Source organism: Zalophus californianus, chromosome 5 (assembly GCF_009762305.2).
Source record: "Zalophus californianus isolate mZalCal1 chromosome 5, mZalCal1.pri.v2, whole genome shotgun sequence".
Taxonomy (NCBI): Eukaryota; Metazoa; Chordata; class Mammalia; order Carnivora; family Otariidae; genus Zalophus; species Zalophus californianus.
Genome location: NC_045599.1, coordinates 60,886,760 through 60,907,899, shown reverse-complemented (window position 1 = coordinate 60,907,899; position 21,140 = coordinate 60,886,760). Strand labels below are relative to the sequence as shown.

At 42.5% G+C, this 21,140-nt stretch overlaps 1 protein-coding gene across 6 annotated transcripts; it reads left to right on the top strand.

Annotated features, from left to right (window-relative positions):
• Positions 1-509: 509 nt before the first annotated feature.
• On the top strand, positions 510-15,595 carry ANKRD34B (ankyrin repeat domain 34B). 6 transcript variants are annotated; one of them, XM_027604354.2, is made up of 4 exons: positions 510-593; positions 2,120-2,261; positions 4,088-4,185; positions 12,370-15,595. In XM_027604354.2, exon 4 carries the CDS (start codon positions 12,392-12,394, stop codon positions 13,934-13,936), a length of 1,545 nt encoding a protein of 514 aa, XP_027460155.1. In that variant the 5' UTR covers positions 510-593; positions 2,120-2,261; positions 4,088-4,185; positions 12,370-12,391; the 3' UTR covers positions 13,937-15,595. The 6 variants fall into 6 exon arrangements, with proteins under 6 accessions (XP_027460155.1, XP_027460157.1, XP_027460153.1 ...); XM_027604356.2 differs by lacking the exon at positions 510-593 and adding an exon at positions 962-1,132 and having other exon boundaries at positions 4,091-4,185; XM_027604352.2 differs by lacking the exon at positions 510-593 and adding an exon at positions 962-1,132.
• The last annotated feature ends 5,545 nt before the right edge of the window (positions 15,596-21,140 follow it).

The following is a 21,140-nucleotide window of genomic DNA, read 5'->3' as shown; positions in this document are numbered from 1 at the left end:
CTCCTTGGGACCCTCCAATCTCCTCTCAAAAATGGGTGGGGGTACACGGTAATCCAGACCCAGGATTCCAACTCCCTTAGAGCCCAACTCTGGGTTAAAATATCCTGTGAATTTGCTTTATCTATTTTTACCAAAGGGCCCATTTCAGCGGGTTATTTTCCTAAATAAAAGAAGCTTGCCCAGAGATAAGTTTACTTTCCCCCTTTGAGGACTCAAAACTACAAACTAGTTTTGATTGACATTAACCGAACAACAACAAAAACATGGTAATAGTCTTTTCTCCACCCAGACGACCCCTGATAAATGAAGAGTTAAAACCACTGCAGCACAGTTTAACACATAAAATAGACATTTTGTTAAATTTCGAAGTGTTAATGTTTTAATAATAGTGTCACAAAGTTTAAAAAATAGTGTAATAAAATTATAAACTCAAAAGAAAAACAAGAACGGTTGCTCCCACCAACACCCCAACCTGAAGGGAGACTCAGGATCTACCTAAAGCGGGTAGAGGGACGAGAAGGAGGAAGAAGGAGCCGTGGGAGACAGACACATGGACCAGTCTGGTCGATTATGAACTGGAGGGAGAGATGCAGGTATGGCCAGGGGAAACCAGAAGCCGGGATGTCGGGGTGGCGGTCTCGGGACAATGGAGAGGACCCTATCGCCCCTGCTCTGGGCAAAGCCGACCCCGCCAAAGCGCCGCGGCTGCGGTGAGGGGTGTGTGTGTGTGGTTGTGGGCAGGGGGCTACTTGTGGGGACACTGGGCGGAGCTTCAGAGACAACCTTTGAAGGTCCTAGGGTCCGAACAGACTTTGGCCCCGCCGCCCCCACCTGCCGAGCAGCTGGGAACCAGCGCGTCACTCCCAGCAGAAACGCCGCACCGCCCGGGCGTCTGGCGAGGTGCGCGCCTCCCGGCCCCGGCTTCGACGCTCCGCGGCTCCGGGCCCGCCGCCCGCCTCTCTGGGCCGAGCAGGGGCGGGGACAGGGCAGCACCTACCGGGATCCGCGACTCCAACCGCCGAGGAGCCCCCGAAGACAAGCCAGCCCGGACGGCACCCTGGAGACTGGCGCGGAGGGTCCGAGCCTACCCGTGGGTGGGAGGCGCCGACGCCGACTTGACGGCGCGTCCCAGGTTCGTGTGCGACGGCGTCTCTGCAAGCTGCACGTGGAGAAACTTTGGTTCGCCGTGTTGGCTGCCGGGAGGAGGTTATGGAGGGTGCTGCCCGGGGCCCCGCGGCCTCCGTGCGCCCCGGCAGGTACGCTCAGGCCCTGGGAGCCCGCACCTCCCGCGCACCCTGACACTGCGGTGTCCTGAGCGGGGACCGAGACCCGCCGTCAACTGAGGGCTGCTGGGGGACAGGGGCCTGTCCAGACTCCTCCCGAGCCTACTCTCGCGTCTCCCGCAATCCCTGTCTGTTCTCGGCTCGGGCTTTGCAGCGGCTGGGGCTTACAACCCCGCGGGGATAGTGTTTCATCTCCTGCTCGGCCTTGCAGCGCGGGAGAGTGGATAGGGGCAGCCCCGCGACTGCGGGATGTCGGGGAGCATGCGGGCAGGGGCTCGCGGGCGCGGGTTAGCGCCGCAGCGGGAACGGCGCGCGCGAGGCCGCAGGAGCGCGCGGGTCTGGGGGTCCGACTAGCGCGCGTCTCCGCAGGTGCCTCCGGCCGCCGGGAGGCGGGAGGTACTGGCTGGGCTCGGGAGGCGGGCTGGGGGCTGCGGAGCCGTTTGCGGTCACTGGCTGGACAAATGGGAGCCACACGGGGGCGGGCAGCCCGGTCCCGGCGTCTCTCGGGCGCGCACCGCCTTGGCACCCGGACCCCGAGCCCCCTTACAGGAGGTCCGGGGTCTAGAGGTGCCCCTGCCCCTGTCCGGGAATGGCGGCAATGGCTGCTCCCCTCGGACGCGCCCATTTCCCAAGGGAGGGCCGTGTTCTCTGGGCTGGCGGTGCGGGGACGGCTCCGCTGCGGCTCTGGGCAGAACCCCTTTCACGTGGATGGCGATCGCCTCAGCTCGCCGGCTGCCTGTCTTGTCTCAGAGACGAGGCGACAGAACGCACACCCCGCCCCCATCGGTGCCCCGGCGCTTTCGCCCCAGTCACCTTCCTTTGCCCTTCTCCGACAGCACCACGGGCTCGCTCGCTCTCGCTCTCAGGAAAAACTGAGGCACCCAGCTTGGTTCCCGGAGCCAGCGGGGACTGTGGAGACACTGCCAGAATCCTCAACGGCTTGGAAATCCTATCACCTTGGTTCCCTGAGACTTGGAGGTATAGGTTTGTGTGTCTGTGTGTGTGCTGGGAGGGGTGTCTGCTGAGAGAGGTGGGGGTGTAGCCGCCGGGGGACCCAACCCAGAGGCCTAGGGGACATACAAGTAACTAAAAGACACCAGCCCTTTTTTGGCTTTGTGTGGGGAAACATAGCAAACCTTACCAGCTACTCACTCCTTCCCTTGGGCAGTTTCGAAATATTTCTTCCAAGCTGGTGCCAGAGAAGAACACTTTCCTAGCAAGTCATTACATTTCCTGGGACAATCTCTGGCACATCTTTTGTTCTGGCTTTGGCCCTTCGCTTGCATGGCAAGAAGACACACGTTTTGCTTCAATTCTAAGTGCCACTATCCCCCACATCCTGGCCTTGGGCTGCCCACTGTACCTCTGGATTTTTTTCAGACCTGTCTGGGAAGGGTGGGACTGCAAACCTCCAGTGCCTGGCCCATTCTAACTCAAGTCTGTACTCTTCTCCAGACCTGTGGGCTCCTTCATCCCTCTCTAGGCCATGGCAGTCATCTCTGCCCTTAGCTCCTCTGGGAGAGTTGAGCAGCAGACACCCTAGAAGTGACGATGTAGACAGCCAGCCTGGTAAGAGCCTGAGGCAGGGGTTGACAGCAAGTAGGAAGCGAGACTAGAATGAGGAAGGATGAGTTTGTCACAGATTTTCTCCAAGTCTGCATAGGAAGCCTCCCCTATTGACTATGTGGGAGTGGAGCCTGAAATCTTACTTTTAAGAAGCTCTCTGTGTGATTATGCCCACAGAAGCTGGAAAACCCATCGGTGTAGGCACTTTGGCCTCCATTGTCAGACCTCATCAGCCCAGGATTCATATGTAGTGATGCATGTTTAGAAACTGACATTTGTTTAATTCCTAAATGGAAAGTATATTAGGATCTTCTAAAATTCTCACAATCATCTTCTGTAGATATTATCCCCATTATCAGAAACTGATCTCAGAGGATCAGTTTCCCAAGGGTTGGTAACTTGGGAATAAACAGAGCCCCAGTCTCTGATACATATAGCCTGCTGCCCCTTCTGAGCATGCTCTGGTCCCCTTGTGGGCAGCACAAAGACAGGACGACCTTGGGGCAAGAGAGAGGGGCTGAATTTCCAGCTTGAAACCCATTTGTTAATTTCCACCCCCCTTGCTGCCCTCTCCCACCAGGGCCCTTTATGGGAGGGAACACCAATCCTATTTGGAGGTGGAGTACGAATCTCAAAGGAAAATAGCATTTCTCTCTGCATGCAAGGAAAATGGGGTGGCTTGAAGAGAAAGAGCCACAGGGAAGGCCAAGCCTGTCATCTCCAAGAAGGCTTTTAAAATACCTCAGCCCATGTGGCACTACCATTGTTGATACCACTCAAATCAGGTACTCAAAACAGAACCCTACTCTGTGGGAAGCTGGTATCCAAGAAGCAAGGAAACATTAGAGAAACAAGAGAAAGGACACAGGAAGATCTAATTAAGTCCTGGTGAGCAGGCGAATAAGAGGAGTGACTGGGAGTTCTCCCACCCTTCCTTCCTAGGCCTCCTCCGCTGCCGTGGACTGGGATGGGGTGGGGGAAGGCTGGATCAGGTGAGTGCTGTGCCCCTCTCAACCCCAGCATCCTTGCAGGGCAAGCCTTGGCTTGTATACACAGGACTGCAGTGCATGGGATCCACTCCAGACGCTTTTACTCATAATCACTGAAATATAATTAACTGAACAAACACTGTAGGGATGTCTTAACCAGGAATTAAAAAACTAGACTCCGAATGGGAGAGATGTGTGGAACAAATTATTGGTATTTATGTAACTCTGAATAGCTTTGATTTCCTTCAGTAGGAACTGACAGCTGGCTGACAAAAAAAAAAAAAAAAACCTCATCCAGGGAGAGAAAAGACATAAGTGAAGTATGAAATTTTGAATAACGTTTTCAGGTAACTTTCTATTTCCATTCAAGAGTGGGTGTCTGGAGGGGCGAATGTAGTTATTTGAATTGCTTCATTTATCAACAGAGATTTTTAACAGGGCTCATAATTCTAAGACCCAGTGCTTTTTTCCTTCTTTTTCCCTGGCTTCTAGTCTCCTGCTAGCAGGGCAGAGGTCTGGGAATTCCACCATTCAGCCTGTAAACTCTCACTTTATCACCTATTTTTAGCCTTTCTGATGGATCTGTTCAGAGCATAAATCTTGTTTTCTTGCCTAGGATAGTGGTTGTCTACTTGGGGTGGGGAAGAGTACCTGGGGGTCCAGTAGATTTGTCCAGAGACGTTGAACCACCCTCGCTGTCAGCCCTGCACCCCATTGCCACTTTCTGTGCTACGTGGGGCCTCTCAGCACTAAACTTCCCAGGGCCTGTGGGTCAGCTGGCTCCCCTGTCATGGGGCCACCTCCTGGGAGCTTTATGGTACAGCCTCTGCTATGCTAAGGCAGTTTACCACACCGCCATCCCCACTCTGTTTCCAAAGCTTGTCTGAAATCACTCATCTGATGATGCATCTCTCCTGCAAGTTTTTGTTCTTCAGAGTATATACTTTTTTTAATTTTTAAGTAACTAAACTGTAATTTCAGTGAGGTCTCGGGAGTAGAGAGAGGCACTAAAAGAGTATAGTAAATATGCCATGATGAATCATAAGTGATGTTAAAGACATTCTAATTTTAAAATAAAAAGCAATTTGTCCAGCTGCTTAATAATTAATCTATAATATGCTGAAACTATTGTATTTGGAAATTATAAGGAAAATACATTTAAGGCTATCTTTTTTCCATATTCACTTAATAGATTCCATTTATGTTTACAAAGCATTATTTACAGATCTTTAAAAAATTTTTAAATATTTTATGTTATTTAAGTAGCCTGTGAATTAGAGACATGATAAAAATAAAAGAAGGCTAAATTCTGAGATAAAATTTTTGAAAATACACTGCCTAGTGAGGCACAATAGGAAAGTCTTTTTCTAGACATCTGATTTCCTCCCCACCTTGAATGAAGGTTAGATCCTTGTCACGTTACAGAGGAGGGACCCAAGACTGAGAGGCTGAGAGATCTGACTGTGGTACACAGCTTGTAAATAGGGGAATCAGGATGGAAATGTGGGTCTGAGTCCTGAATTTTCTCCAGTTGAACTGCTATCTATTTGGCAGGTGTAACTGAATGTGGGGGTTACTTATATGCTATATTATAACAAAGGGTCTGACTGAATGTTAACACAGTATCAGCAGTGGGTACTCAGTGAGGATGTTTCACAGAATGAGACACGAAGCAAGAACATTCCTGAACTAGGATAACTGTAGGCTAGAGAAGTGATCTTCGTCACAGGTAGGGCTTAGCTCTATGAAGAGTAGATAAATAGAGCTTCAGTTTCAGCATTTTTTGATGTGCAAATGGATGATCATGATAAAAGAATTGAAAGAGAGTAAAGGCATAAAGACAAGGGGATTGTGCCAGTAAGGAACTGAGTATGAGACACTAAGAAAACAAACATATATACATGTGGACAATAAAGTATCTGACAGCTTTTTTTCTCTGTGAACTTTAATTTTAAACAATTTTAGAATTGTTCTATTAAATGTGAACAATTTAAAAAGTGAGCAACCCAAAGGGTTTTAGAAGTCTTTAAAATGAACCAAGAGGGCACTTGGGTGGCTCAGTCGTTAAGCGTCTGCCTTTGGCTCAGGTCATGATGCCAGGGTCCTGGGATCGAGCCCCGCATCGGGCTCCCTGCTTAGCGGGGAGCCTGCTTCTCCCTCTCCTACTCCCCCTGCTTGTGGTCCCTCTCGCTGTGTCTCTCTCTGTCAAATAAAATCTTAAAAACAAAAATCTTTAAAAAACAAAATAAAATAAAATAAAATAAAATAAAATAAACCAAGAGTAAGGCTTTGTTGTGGCTGGTTTTTTTTCTAGACAGTTCTAGAGGGGGTATGCCTACATCCACGAGACAGATTCACTAGTTGCCAGTAGCTAGTGGTGCCATTGCCCAGCTTCTTCAGAGAGCCCTGGAGCCCACAGCAACAGCCCTTTCCACAGGACCACAGTGGGGCCACTGCCCCCCTCAAGCAGCCAAGATGGCAGTACCTTGCCAGTTCCCCCTTCTTTTCCCAGAACCTTCTGATACTAATCTTGGTGAGAGAAAGTTATGACAGAAAGTGGTCAGGTTTAGTGTTGTAGAGAAAGCCTTTACATGAGGGTGGGTGAAAAGATTTGAAAGTCTTTCCAAAAGATTCTTATAAGACTTTTTTTAAAAAACAAACAAACAAACAAACAAGCAAGACTGGCCCCAAAACTAGAAACTATATGAGAATACAGTATTGAAATCTACAGGGCGCCTAGGTTGCTCAGTTGGTTAAGTGTCTGCCTTCAGCTCAGGGTCCTGGGATTGAGCCCCGTGTTGGGCGGGGAGCCTGCTTCTCCCTCTCCCTTTGCTGCTCCCCCTGTTTGTGCTCTCTCTCTCTCTTTCTCTCTCCTTGTCAAATAAATAAATAAAATCTTAAAAAAAAAAAAAGGAAAGAAATCTGCTATCTGGCAACTTGTTCTCATTTGAATATGTTTCTCAAATGCCACTATGGTCAAAGGTGTTTTTATGTGATTGATACTGTATCTCTTCTCCAACTGTGGTTACTAAATGATTTCTATATTTGATATTATGTTCCAGCTAATTTCTCTACATCTCTTTGCTTTATTAAACACCTTAGTATTGGGGCGCCTGTGTGGCTCAGTCATTAAGCGTCTGCCTTCGGCTCAGGTCATGTTCCCAGGGTCCTGGGATCGAGCCCCGCATCGGGCTCTCTGCTTGGCGGGAGGCCTGCTTCTCCCTCTCCTACCCCCCTGCTTGTGTTCCCTCTCTCGCTGTGTCTCTCTGTGAAATAAATAAAATCTTTAAAAAAAATAAAAATAAAAAAATAATAAGCACATTACTATATGAAAAATGCTAAAAGAAGGTTTCTTTTGCGAACTCTTTTCAGATGCTTTGCATTCAGAATAGACCTCTGTTGGGACCCAAGCTGTGAACCAATCCTAAATTCCTAAGGTCCCAAATTGCAGGTGTGCCTGGCTTTGGAATAGCTTTCATAGAATGTTGCACAGGGAGACAAAAAATGCAGCATTCACTTTCATTGTATTTATGTATGTATATATTGAATAGTTCTTTGCTTAACATCATGAGTGATACTGAAGTAGAATGAGTAAGTATATTCTTTTGAATACTGCCTTTCAGGAGCTCACTAGTTGAAAGTCCTTGAAAGTCTAGGCATAAATACTATTGATAATACCACAAAACTGAATGATATTGTAAAAAGTTACAACCTCATATGGCTCTTTTAAATTTTAATTATGGAATAGGGCACCTGGGTGGCTCAGTCTGCCTTCAGCTCAGGTCATGATCCCAGGGGCCTGAGATCAAGCCCCACATGGAGCTCCCTGCTCAGCGGGGAGTCTGCTTCTCCCTCTCCCTCCGCCCCTCCCCTCTCCTCATGCTCTCTCAAAGGCTCTCTCTCTCTCAAATAAATAAAATCTTAAAAAAATATATAGGTACTGTGTTAAAAAGGAACAGAGACGCAGTCAGGACAAAGCACGTAGAGATAAGAACTGAGGGCAGGGTCACTCGGGCATTTTGTTCTCAGTTAATAAGATAGTAAAATGACAGTATGATCTCAGAGATGATGTGCACATCCATCATACTGACCCCTCACCATCTTCCTGGAGATATTTTGTACTTCTCCTCTAAGATGATCTCCAGCCTCTGGTATCTTGTTTCCTCTTTCTTCTTCTACCATTTTATCTTTGTAGATTATATCCTTCAGTACATTCTTAAGAGTCTCTCAATCCTTGGGGTGCCTGAGTGGCACAGTGAGTAAAGTATCTCACTCTTGATTTCACTTTAGGTCATGATCTCAGGGTCATTAGATCGAGCCTGGCTTTGGGCTCCTTGCTTAGCATGGAGTCTGCTTGAGAATCTCTCTCCCTCTCCCTCTGGCCCTCCTGCTCGTGCATGCTCTCTCTCTCTCTAAAAATAAATAAATCTTAAAAAAAAAAAAAAAGAGTATCTCAATTCTTGACTGATGGTTTGGCTAGATATAGAATTCTAAGCTGGGAGTCATTTTTCCTTCAGATTTTAAAAGACATTCTTCCATTGTCTTTTACTGTTGTTGATATATCTGAATCCACTGTAATTCTTGATCCTTTAGCATGTGACTTATGTACCCAACTCCCCACTTGCCCCCAAGCTTGTGGAATCTTCTTTATTCTCAGTGTTCTTTGAACTTACAGCCATGTGCCATGGGTCTGTTTTCATCTATTGTGCTATGTTCTAATTGGACCCTTTCAATTTGGAAACTGGTGTCACTCATGACATTTTTCTTGATCTCAGTCATCATTTCCTTTCCTGCTTGCCCCTTCTTCCACCCCACTATTTTGTCTTGCCAGAGCTTCTAGTAGTTGAATGTTCAACTTCTAGCAGTTGAATTTCCTAGTGTAGACCTCTAATTTTCTTTTTTTCCCCTCTATTCTTTTTGTTTAACTGTTAGAGATTTTATCAACATTGTCATCTAACCCTTCTATTGAGTTTTGCAGTTTGTATGGTGTTTTTACCTTTTGAGAATGCTTTTTATGGTCTCTGAATATTCTTTTTCCTAGAATTTTATTTTTGTTTCATGGTTACAACATCTTATATCTAAAGATAATGAGCTTTTGAAGTTTTCATCTTCCCGACTAATATCTGTCTCGTCCAAGTTGCTTTTTTTCTATGTGTTCTGGTCTCTAATGTAAGAGGCTTTTCTATTTTGTTTTGTTTTTTATTTTGATTATCTGCTCATGAATAGAGGGCTTGGATTGAAAAGCTGATGAGAAGCCTTGAGCACGTGGGTGAGGCTTGTAATCCTTAAACCTCACTGTAGGATGATCTGGGTGGCATGTTAGGGAATCTTAGGTATTTTCTTTTGAGCGGGTCAGATTATTGAGAGAAGAGTACAGCAGTATTCTGTTGCATAATAAGGGTATAGCTGCCAGCCTTCTTGGAGTTGAGTTGGGGAGAAGGCTCTGAGTCTCTTCATTTAGTGATCAGTGAGCATTCAGTCATTTATTCCCTGTTTTCTTGTCCCCAAATATGTCAGGTGCCTTCCAGTCCAGAGACCCTCCATTTCACCATTTCTGGAGAATAAAGGTCTGGACATCTCACGTGGGAGGGCTAATATCCTATCTCCTAGTGGCTTGGAGTGGAGGAATGACCTGAGGCAGTCAAATTTTAATGCACATAGAAGTCACCTGAGGATCTAATTAAAATGTAGGCTCTGATTCAGTAGGTCCAAGACGGAGCCTGAGATTAAGCTTCAGGTAATGGCAGTGCTGCTGCTGGTCCAAGGTAGGATCACACTTTGGCTGACAAGGACCTAGGGACCTAACTGCTTCTCCTGACAGCTTTTCACCTAATCCTCATTATTTTAGCTATACTCCCCACCACCACCACCACCACCTGCACAGTTCTAGAACTTCTGCTGTTATTGCCTCTTGTGAGGATTCTGCAGTGTCCATGGGCTGAGTTCTCAGCTTTATCATGAATGATCTGAGGTACAGCCTTCTCAGGTTGGATAAGTTGGTTAACACTGGCCCATCTGCTTTCTGGCTTCCAAAATGTTGCCATTGTCTCCTTTTCCTGCTATCCTTGTGAAGTTGTGTCCTTTAAAAAATTCTTGGGGCACCTGGCTGGCTCGGTCAGTGGAATGTGTGACTCTTGATCTCAGGGTTGTGAGCTAGAACCCCATGTTGGGTGTAGAGATTACTTGAAAAATAAAATCTTGAGGCGTGGGTGGCTCCATTGGTTAAGTGTCTGCCTTTGACTCAGGTCATGATACCAGAGTCCTGGGATTGAGCCCCGCATCCAGCTCCCTGTTCAGTGGGGGGGTCTGCTTCTCCCTCTCCCTCTGCCCCTCCTCCCTGCTTGTGTTCTCTCTCTCTTTCAAATAAATAAATAAAATCTTTTAAAAAATAAAAATAAAATCTTAAAAAATAAAATTAAAACTTCTTTTGTTTTAGGGGATTGTTCGGGAAGAGGCAAGATTAAATGTGTGTGTTCTGCCATATTTACCCTAACTAAAACCATCTGCTAAAATATTTTTCTAAAGTTTGGTTATATCAGCATAAATAGAGCCTGATTTATGATAAATAACTGCTATTTTAAGCCTCTAGGTTTTTGCACAAGGAACATTCTCTACTTCTCTCTTCCTACTTTATCTGCCTACCAGACTCTTATGCAGTCTTTAAGACCCAGCTCAAATGGCTGGCCTCTGTGAAGCCCCTCAGTCCCCAAGCCACCAAAGCCACCAATATACCACCTGTATATTCTCATGACTTTAACTCATAACCAGCTGCTTATATAGTGTTTCTTCCAAACAACTGAGCAAGCTCTTCAGGGCTAGGGCATGTGCCTTTGTAGCTAAGTGCCCAGGACATAATAGGAGCTTGCAGCTGTTTAATACTTAAATTCTAAGTTCTGTGTGCATGTCTTTCTTCCCCCCTTCATTTTCCTTCTGTTCCCTTCATCTCTTCTTCTGTCTGTTAAAAGGTCATTATATTTATTATCTATTCTATTATCCAGTAAAAAAAATTCATGTCCCATATTGCTAATCTAAAAGTAAATAAATGGAATAAATAATACTTCTCCATTTCTGAAACCTACCTCATTAAATAAAATAGATTTAAATATTATATAAACTCCATTTGATTTTTCTCCCCAGCTCTAAGTACTCTTCAAAGACAAACATTTCCTCAGCTCTAGATAAAGACATAATTCTTTATTTTAATAAGCTCTACACCCAACGTAGACACCCCTAAAGACATAATTCTTATCAACTAATGGAATTATCTGTTGAAGGGGTTTGAATCTAAATTATTTAAATAAATTAAACATAAATAATTTTTAGTTTTAAAGATAAAAAATAAAATGTTTATAAAGGCTACATGTTGGAGCACCTGGGTGGCTCAGTCGTTAAGCATCTACCTTTGGCTAAGGTCATGATCCCAGGGTCCTGGGATCGAGCTCCGCATCAGGCTCTCTGCTCAGCAGGAAACCTGCTTCTCCCTCTCCCACTCCCCCTGCTTGTGTTCCCTCTCTCACTGTGTCTCTCTCTGTCAAATAAATAAATAAAATCTTAAAAAAATTTATAAATAAATAAATAAAGGCTACATGTCATCATTCACATTTCCAGCCTAGAAAACTCCCTTTTCAGAACAAATGTACTGCTGTCCAAATTTAACCAGACAGTATGTGGCCAACCCCATCCATAATCTAGTGTCTGATTTAAATAATGAAATCAAGGAAACTGCATAATCACCTGTTCACCATTCCCATCTCAGTGTGAGTTCCAGACAATGTGTCAGGTATTTTAATGTCTTGTAGTTTGAATGATTTTTCATCCTTTAAAAGAAACATAGAAATGTTCTTCAAGGGGCGCCTGGGTGGCTTAGATGGTTGAGTGTCTGCCTTTGGCTCAGGTCATGATCTCAGGTTCCTGGGATCAAGCCCCACATCAGGCTCCCTGCTCAGTGGGGTCTGCTTCTCTCTCTGCCTCTCCCCTCCACTCATGCTCTCTCTTTCTCTCAAATGAATAAATAAAATATTAAAAAAAATGTTCCTCAAGTTGAAAATCTAGATTAATAGTTGCATTATTTAACTCAAGAGCACATATAAGTAATTTGACACTAAGAAATTTTTAGATTATCTGCCATAAATATCTATATTTTAATTGATTTAGTTGCAATTACACAGAATTTTGGAATTTTTGCTTAAATCTACATTTTTAGTGTTATTTTAAAAATATTTTTCACAAGTAGAAAGTAAGTGGATTGTTGTTTAATTAATGTGGAATTTAGGGAAGTAATGGGTTGGTATTATATCATAAATATTCAATGAAGATTTTGAAAGTTAATTTTAGTATGTAACTCCCTAAAAGCTGTTACTATTCTAAAATGTCTTTAAGTTTGCAGTTCACTATTTTGTTCTATATTTATTAATAATATAATCTCATGTCCTATTACTCTATACGTACATATTTTAGAAATTATGAATTATAACATGAATACAAATTGGGATCTGTCTAATCTTTTGTTCTTCATATTCTTTGATAACCAGGTATTAATTCTGACTTTTGAAGATGGATGAAAGTGTAGAAATTTCAAGTGATGGAAATTCCCTCATCAAAGCAGTCCATCAGAGCCGGCTTCGCCTCACAAGACTCTTGCTAGAAGGTGGTGCCTACATTAATGAGAGCAATGACCGTGGGGAAACCCCTTTAATGATCGCTTGTAAGACCAAACATGTTGATCACCAAAGTGTCAGTAAAGCCAAAATGGTTAAATACCTGTTAGAAAACAACGCTGATCCCAACATACAGGACAAATCTGGGAAAACTGCTCTGATGCACGCTTGCTTAGAAAAAGCCGGTCCTGAAGTTGTTTCCTTGCTCCTAAACAGTGGAGCTGATCTCAGCTTGCAAGACCATTCTAGTTATTCAGCCCTTGTTTATGCTATAAATTCAGAGGATAGAGAAACCCTGAAACTTCTACTTAGCGCTTGCAAGGCAAAAGGGAAAGAGGTCATTATCATAACGACCGCGAAATCACCCTCTGGTAGGCACACTACCAAACAGTACTTAAATATGCCTCCTGTAGATATAGATGGGTGTCATTCCCCAGCCTCCTGTGCCACTCCTTCAGAAATAGACATAAAAACAGCCTCATTGCCACTTTCACATTCTTCTGAAACTGAAATGACACTTTTTGGCTTTAAAGGTCTAGAGCCCTCAGGAAGTAGTGATGATACACAGGACCCCGGCTCCCCTATGAGGAAGCCTGCTATGGCCTCTAATGGGCCCAAGCTACCCCAGGCTCCAACCTGGATCAAGAGTCCTCCCTTATTAATGCACCAAAACAGAGTGGCCTCCTTGCAAGAGGAGCTCCAGGATATTACTCCAGAGGAAGAATTATCCTACAAAACCAATGGGCTAGCACTTTCCAAGCGATTCATCACTAGGCACCAAAGTATTGATGTAAAAGACACTGCACATTTGCTAAGAGCCTTTGATCAGTCCAGCTCAAGAAAGATGTCATACGATGAAATAAATCATCAGTCATTTTTTTCAGAAGGAAGCCAGCAATGCATTGAAATCCCTGCTGACCCAGATCCAGACTCTAACCAGACAATCTTTGCTTCCACCTTAAGAAGTATAGTTCAAAAAAGAAATTCAGGGGCAAATCACTATAGCTCTGATTCCCAGCTCTCGGCTGGTCTTACCCCTACAACTCTAGAAGATGGCAAAGCACTTATAGGAAAGAAAAAGATCTTCTTGCCATCTCCTTCCCTGTTGTCAGGGCCCAAAGAATTGCTGGAGAATATCTCACCAGGTCCCTTGAGCAGGAGAAATCATGCACTTTTAGAAAGGCGTGGTTCAGGAGCTTTCTCTTTAGATCACAATATTACTCAAGCCAGATCAGGATTTCTGCCACCCTTAAATGTGAATCCTCACCCCCCCATCTCAGATCTCAATGTCAATAACAAGATTTCCAGCCTCCTTTCTTGTGGTCAAAAAGTGCTTATGCCAACAGTTCCTATGTTCCCTAAAGAATTCAAAAGTAAAAAAATGTTGTTAAGGAGACAATCATTGCAAACAGAACAAATTAAGCAATTAGTAAATTTTTAAGAAATGGCTAGAAAGTACATTTGTTCAAATGTCTACATCAGAGAAATATAGAAACAGAAGAAATCTCAAATGTCAATCCTTTTAAATCTTGTAATTGGTTAGTCCATAATTGTTAGGGGTATCAAAATATACTGTGTATCATACTAGGCACTGTGGACATACAAATAACATGTAGTTCCTACTAAGGAAATTCAAACAAAATTAAAGCTATATTTCTCAAAACTTCTAATATTTAACAACCTTCATGTGGTCCAAGTTTTTAATTTAAACAAAAATCAGTAAAAAAAAGATCAAATATGTTGGAGATGACTTTAAAATTTTTTTCAGATTTCCCAGATATTTTATTAGGAAACACTGCATTCAAGTCAATAAACGTTTTTAACATTACAAGTCAATAAATAAGATTGTAATTTTCCATGATGCCAAAAGCATAAAAAAAAAACCAGAAATAGCCTATGATCAATAAGCCTATAAGGTATAAGGCATAAGGAAAGAATGAACTAATTCTTAAAAATGTTGACTGCAAGTATATGAAATCTAATTAAAATTGTAAAAGGCCAACCATTATAGTAGACTTGGCAGCTAATATTCACGTTGTCAGCTTAATCAATGTCAAATAACAGATCAGAGTTTTACAAGCTAGTAATAATCTATGCTAAGTGTTGGTGTGTTGTTTTTTGCTTGGTTTTATTTTGTCTTTAATATTATCTCATAGAATTCTTTCTTCATATCATTTAACTCCTATTATTATTTCTGAGATCTATCTATAGGTTCCCAAAAACAAGATAAAGCAAAAGTTTAAAAGCATTCCTTGTTACTTATATCAAATTATTCTTGTCTTTCTTACAGACAACCAAAAAAAAAAAAAAAACCCCAGGGCTTTATCACAAATAGAGACTATGTGCTTGCTTCATTTTAGAAAAGAAAAACTGATTATTAGATTCTCTTAGATTAGCTAAAATTAAGAAAGCCAATAGAAACTTACAGAATAGAAACAAAGTACACTAAATATTTGGTAAAGATTAAACAATAACTCTTAATTTCTAACATAATTATTAAACATTTATATAATAAGGATAATTTCCTTAGTGTGACATTCCAATCATCTAGTATTTAGGACCTGTGAATAACTTCTAACAAAATAAATGAATACCATGTTACTATTATAAAACATTACAAAATGACTATATTATCTATATGATTTCAAAATGTGGTGTTTATATAAAGAGTCCTTATTTCAACCTAGCAGTTTCACAACAAAGAATAAGTCAAATTATATAAAACTGGAGTGTACTAATCTGATGACTGTCATATACAAGTTTATATCTTTGCCTTCTGTTAGTAGAGGAGATCCTAACAATTGGTATGATGCTTTTCTTGGTAATTTGATATAAGCAAGTTGTAATGTACATGGTAATTATTTAATGTTTTTGTGGCTTTTATTTGAAAAAAAATAATTGGAGGTTTTTCATTTAATGTTTTAAAGAACATTAATGTAAATTACATTAGAAATAGTTTTTGATTCAGAACTTAGAATTGTACCTGATGTTTATAGGTAGCTAAACCCTTTTCACAAGTTTTAATATTGAGAAAAGTGCTTGGCTTTAAGTTGCAAGGATACAGTTTGGAGGAATATGTAAATATATTAGTTCATAAACAAAATGCTATCAATAAAAATTTTAAATGTTATTTTGATTATCATTTTTATTTATCTCAAATAGTAATGATAAATATTTCAACATAATCTCAAGAGAAATTGTGCCACATGTTCCTTTGACTAAACAGAAAACAGAATAATTTTTGTTGCTATTCTAATACCAACATGCAAAAAATATTTAATAGGACTAAACCTTTGTTGGCCATATTTGGAAGAGCTTTTAGTCTTCTCTCAATCCTGAAAAGATTTTAGGGGCTAAGGTTGCTTTAGGTTGTAAAACCATCCTACGGGACTTTGCACTCCATTAAGTGGAGTATATCACTGGGCTCCCAATGGTAAGTCACATATGTTGGCACCAGGAGTCAGATATGTATATATGTGTTATATTTTAACATAAAAGTATGATTTAACTTTAATTTACAGGTATGATGACACTTCATGCATTAGTTTTACGGGTACCATTCTTATTTACTTGTGGCTAGGATTTCCAAAGAGTGCAGCTAATACTGATGCACAGCAAGGATAACTTGGGGAGGGTATAGGGCAGTCCGAGTCACAGACACAGGTGCTGACGGTGTCCCGTTCAAGCAGTGCCCAGGGAAGGTGACGAACACCTGCCTGACATATTCTTTGGTAGAGATGCACCCATCAGTTATCCGGGGAGGATATAGGGCAGTCTGAGTCACAGACACAGTGCTGACAGTGCCCCATTCAAGCAGTGCCCAGGAAGGTGACGAACACCTGCCTGGCATATTCTTTGGTAGAGATGCACCCAGCAGTTATCCAGTACCTGGACCTTATGCTTAGTCTGATTAAATACTATGTAGCCTTCTAGTAACTTGATTTCCGTATAGCTTGTTTAAAGGAAGGAATGAACTTGTCAGGGTGGTGACAACTGTATTAATCATGGGGGTTTTTTGTTGGTGTTTTTTTGTTTGTTTGTTTGTTGTATTTTCTCATGCTTTGATATCTTGGGGCCTTGCTGACACTAGAGGGACCACCCCTCCCAGGGTTAGCTAATTCCTAGGGATAGAAAACAATTTGCCCCAGAATGCGTCTTTCATATGCAAACCAACCAACTCAGAGTCTGTACTCCAACCATCTCCTTTATCAGGCACTCAAAGGGCTCTCAGGGCCACTACCCCCCTGTCCTGATCACCCCAGGGTCACGTACCAAACAACCAGTGACAGCTCCCACATCCCAGAAACCACTGAAATTATTCAAACTAGCCAATCCTAAACCTGTTTACCTTGTCTCTCACCCTCCTACAGAAACTATAATAAAGGGTCTGACTGACCCAGTTTTCCCCTCATTCCGTCTCCAGGCAGACACTGGTGCTTCCCCACATTGTCCCTGTGTAAGGTGGTGTGCCTGCCTCCTCTTGGCAACTGTGAGTAACAAACTATATTTTCAACGTAACTGTCTCCTGTTGGCCTCAACGTATGTGAATAATAAAACCTATATTTTTAAACAAGAAGGCACAGTCTTCTTGGAAGTCATAATTCTTGATAAAATAATATTTGAGTTTATATAGCCTTGTTTAATGCCAATATTCCTTAGATCTAAGTCACATTTTTAAGGCATTTCTAAGTCACCAAGAGGGCCAGAACATGGACCATGATAAATCTGCTAGATTTACTGGAGCTGGCCATTGGCCTTTCCAAGGTGACATCCTATCTCCTTATGTACCTTCTTTGAATGTCTATAATTCTTTTTTTTTAAGTGTATGTATGTATGTATTTGAGTAATTTCTATACCCAGTATGGGGCTTCAACACATTCCCCCTGACTAAGCCTGCCAGGCCCACCTGAATGCCTACAAGTTTTTTTTTTTTAAGTTTTTATTTATTTATTTGACAGAGAGAGACACAGTGAGAGAGGGAACACAAGCAGGGGGAGTGGGAGAGAGAGAAGCAGGGAGCCCGATGCGGGGCTCGATCCCAGGACCCTGGGATCATGACCAGAGCCAGAGGCAGACACTTAATGACTGAGCCATCCAGGCACCCCAACAAGTGCTTTTCTTTAGGGCAACCATTGAATTTCAGTATACAGAAGACCTGTTCTGTGTTTACCTCCCATTTCATCACACAGACTATTAAAGAGTCAAGATGTTAATCTTTTTTTAAAGATTTAAAAAAAAAAAGATTTTAAAGATTTTATTTATTTATTTGAGAGAGAGAGAGAGAGCATGAGCAGGGGAAGGGGCAGAGGGAGAGGGAAAGGGACAAGCAGACTCCCCACTGAGCAGGGAGCCTGACACAGGACTCAATCCCAGGACCACAGGATCATGAACTGAGCCAAAGGTAGCCGCTTAACTAGCTGAGCCACCCAGGCACCCCTTTAAGAGATTATTTTTAAGTAATCTCTACACCCAACATGGGGCTCAAATTTACAACCCCCAAGACCAAGAATCACATGCCCTACCAACTAAGCCAGGCAGGTGCCCCAAGATCTTTTTTTAAAATTTAATTTAATTTTTTAATTATTATTATGTTCAATTAGCCAGCCAGCCATCATTAGTTTTTGATGTAGTGTTCAACGATTCATTAGTTGAGCATAACACCCAGTGCTCATCACCACACATGCCCTCCTTAATACCCATCACCTGGTTACCCCATTCCCCCAACCCCCCCCTTCTGTAACCCTCAGTTTAGTTCCCAGAGTCTAGAGTCTCTCATGGTTTGTCTCCCTCTCTGATTTCTTCCCATTCAGTTTTCCCTCTCTTCCCCTATGGTCCTTCACGCTGTTCCTTATGTTCCACATATGAGTGAAACCATATGATAATTGTCTTTCTCTGCTTGACTTCTTTCACTTAGCATAATCTCCTCCAGTTCCATCCATGTCAATGTAAAAGTTGGGTATTCATCCTTTCTGATGGCTGAGTAATAGTCCATTGTATATATGGACCACATCTTCTTTATCCATTCATCTGTTGAAGGGCATCTCGGCTCCTTCCACAGTTTGGCTATTATGGACATTGCTGCTATGAACATTGGGGTGCATGTGCCCTTCTTTTCCCTACATCTGTATCTTTGGGGTAAATACCTAGTAGTGCAATGGCTGGGTCATAGGGTAGCTCTATTTTTAACGTCTTGAGGAACATCCATTCTGTTTTTCAGAGTGGCTGTACCAGCTTGCATTCCCACCAACAGTGTAAGAGGGTGCCCCAAGATCTTAACTCAGGGATGTTAATCTTGACTCAGCATCAAAAATTAATAATTTTTGCCAAATCAGTGATGATACTTCTAAGTCTTTTTTTTCCTTTTTAATGTGAGTGGTGGCAGTGAAGAATATGATTACTAGTTGATGCCATGAACTTGATTTATACTAAGGCATCACAATTTAACCTACCATTGTTTTTCCAACATTGGTGTAAATGTCAACACGAGACAGGCAAATGCTGTTATTTGTGAATAATAACTATTTCACAAATGGTTCTGACCTCATTAATCTCCTAAAAGCATCTCAGGGGGACTGAGGGGTTTGTGAGCCACACTGTAAGAACAATTTGTCTAAAAAATTACTGAGGTTTTGTGTCATCCATCCATCCATCCATCCATCCATCCCACCATTTGTTAAGGGCCTATTCTGACCAGAAATCATATTAAAATGAATAGTTTCTTCCTCTAAAACAACACAGCTGAGAACAAAACACAAACCTGTAGAATAATTATACTCTAGCAGAGAAGGTGCCTCAGGAGAAAGTCCACAGGTCTGCCTGGGGAAGTCACAAAAAACTCCTTAAAGGAACCTTGGTTTATGGCTGACCTCAATAGGCTCTGTGAAAAGATCATGCCTTTCTACTTCAAACCAAAGTTTTTGATTAGCTCTTGAATTCACAAAGTAGCAACAGACTCAGTCATTATTTCAGTTAAATTTTTTGAACTCTTATTACATTCTTTCATCCCAAGGAAAGGATAAAGAAGAAAGAGGCAATGACCAGCCTTAATGAACATTCTGTAGCAGGAAGCAAACCCAAAAGAGCTCAGCCACCAGATTTAGTCAGACTGGTCCCCTTCTTGGGCAGAAACATAGAAACAAGAACCTCCCTAGAGGGCAGGAGGCTGACTGAGGCCCTTTCAAGCCCTGTCTGTTTTCTCTCTTCACTGACAGTGGGCCTATGGAAATAGTTTTCTTATTTAAAATTACAGAATAATTAAAATATGTAGTAAAGTAGCAATTACTTGGGGGGGGATCTTTAAAAAACTAGTCAAATTAAATAAAAAAGAGCATCCTTCCTAATGTTAGAGTAAGAGGTAAGTGAGTTAAGGGGCAGGCAGATGGGGTTTTGAGTTTTCTTTCCAAGTGGTATAAAGGAGCAATATCAACAAATCACTGAGAAATACAGCCACACTTGGACTCTGTCCTATCCTGTGTGGGTTAGTAGGAGCACCTGACTCTCTGTTACTTAACTGAAAAAACACATATGCTAGACTCTTCCCTCTCTCCCATACTTCCCATTCAACTAGTTTAAAAACTCTTACAAATTCTTCCTTCATAACCTCTTTCCTCTGTCTCTTGAGCATTTCCATTCCCCTTTGCAATCACCTTACTTCAGGGCTTCATCTCCTTTCACTTCCAGAATGCTAAATCTCGGGGCACCTGGGTGGCTCAGTTGCCTGGGCGTCTGCCTTCGGCTCGGGTCGTGGCCCTGGGGTCCTGGGATCGGGCCCTGCATCGGGCTCCCTGCTCATTGGGGGGCCTGCTTCTCCCTCTGTCTCTGCCTGTCTCTCTCTCTCTTTCTGTCAAATATATCAATAAATAAAAATAAAAATTTAAAAATTTAAAAAAAATTTCAAATCTCCTTCTCATGCCATTGTAAACACATTTCTAACACTCAAACTGATAATAAGCCTCCCGTACTTAAACTGGTATAATGATTCCTATGACCTACGAGAAAAGAAGCAAATTCCTCAGCTCAGAAAGTCAATCTGGTCCCTGCATAAATGCCCAGCCTCATAGTATGGTGCCTCCACATACTTTTTGAACAGGTCAGGTCAGTCTCTTTCCCACTTAAAGTTCCTTTGCTCATGTGCTTCTGTCTGAAAGGCCCTTCCTCCTCTTAGTATACCCAGTGAAACTTGCTCATCACTGAAGATACAACTTAAGTGTTTCCTCTCAATTTGAACAAAATGCTGTCTGTCACCACAACTTGGTGTATAGTTCCATCATATTGGCAAATATCCAACTTATTGTTTACGGGTCTCTCTCCCCCACCTAGATTGTAAGATCCTTGAGGTAGAAATCATTTCTGAATTATTTGCACAGCCTCAGCACATCAGACACCAATTAAATGCCAGTCCCCTCCCCTCCACGCAGTACTCCTCAGTGAGCACTGAAGACAGAAATGACTAGACAAATTACAGTCCCTGGATGGTAGGTACAAAGAAGAGAGAGAAGCAATCACACTCACGAGTAAAAGAATGACACTGATGTGGAACACTAGACACTAGAACAAAGACCCTGAGTTCCTGCTGCTGAGGTCCCAAGAACCCCTGTATCCTACCCTGCTTCTTCCAAGACCTGGTTATCAGACCTTCTTGGTTT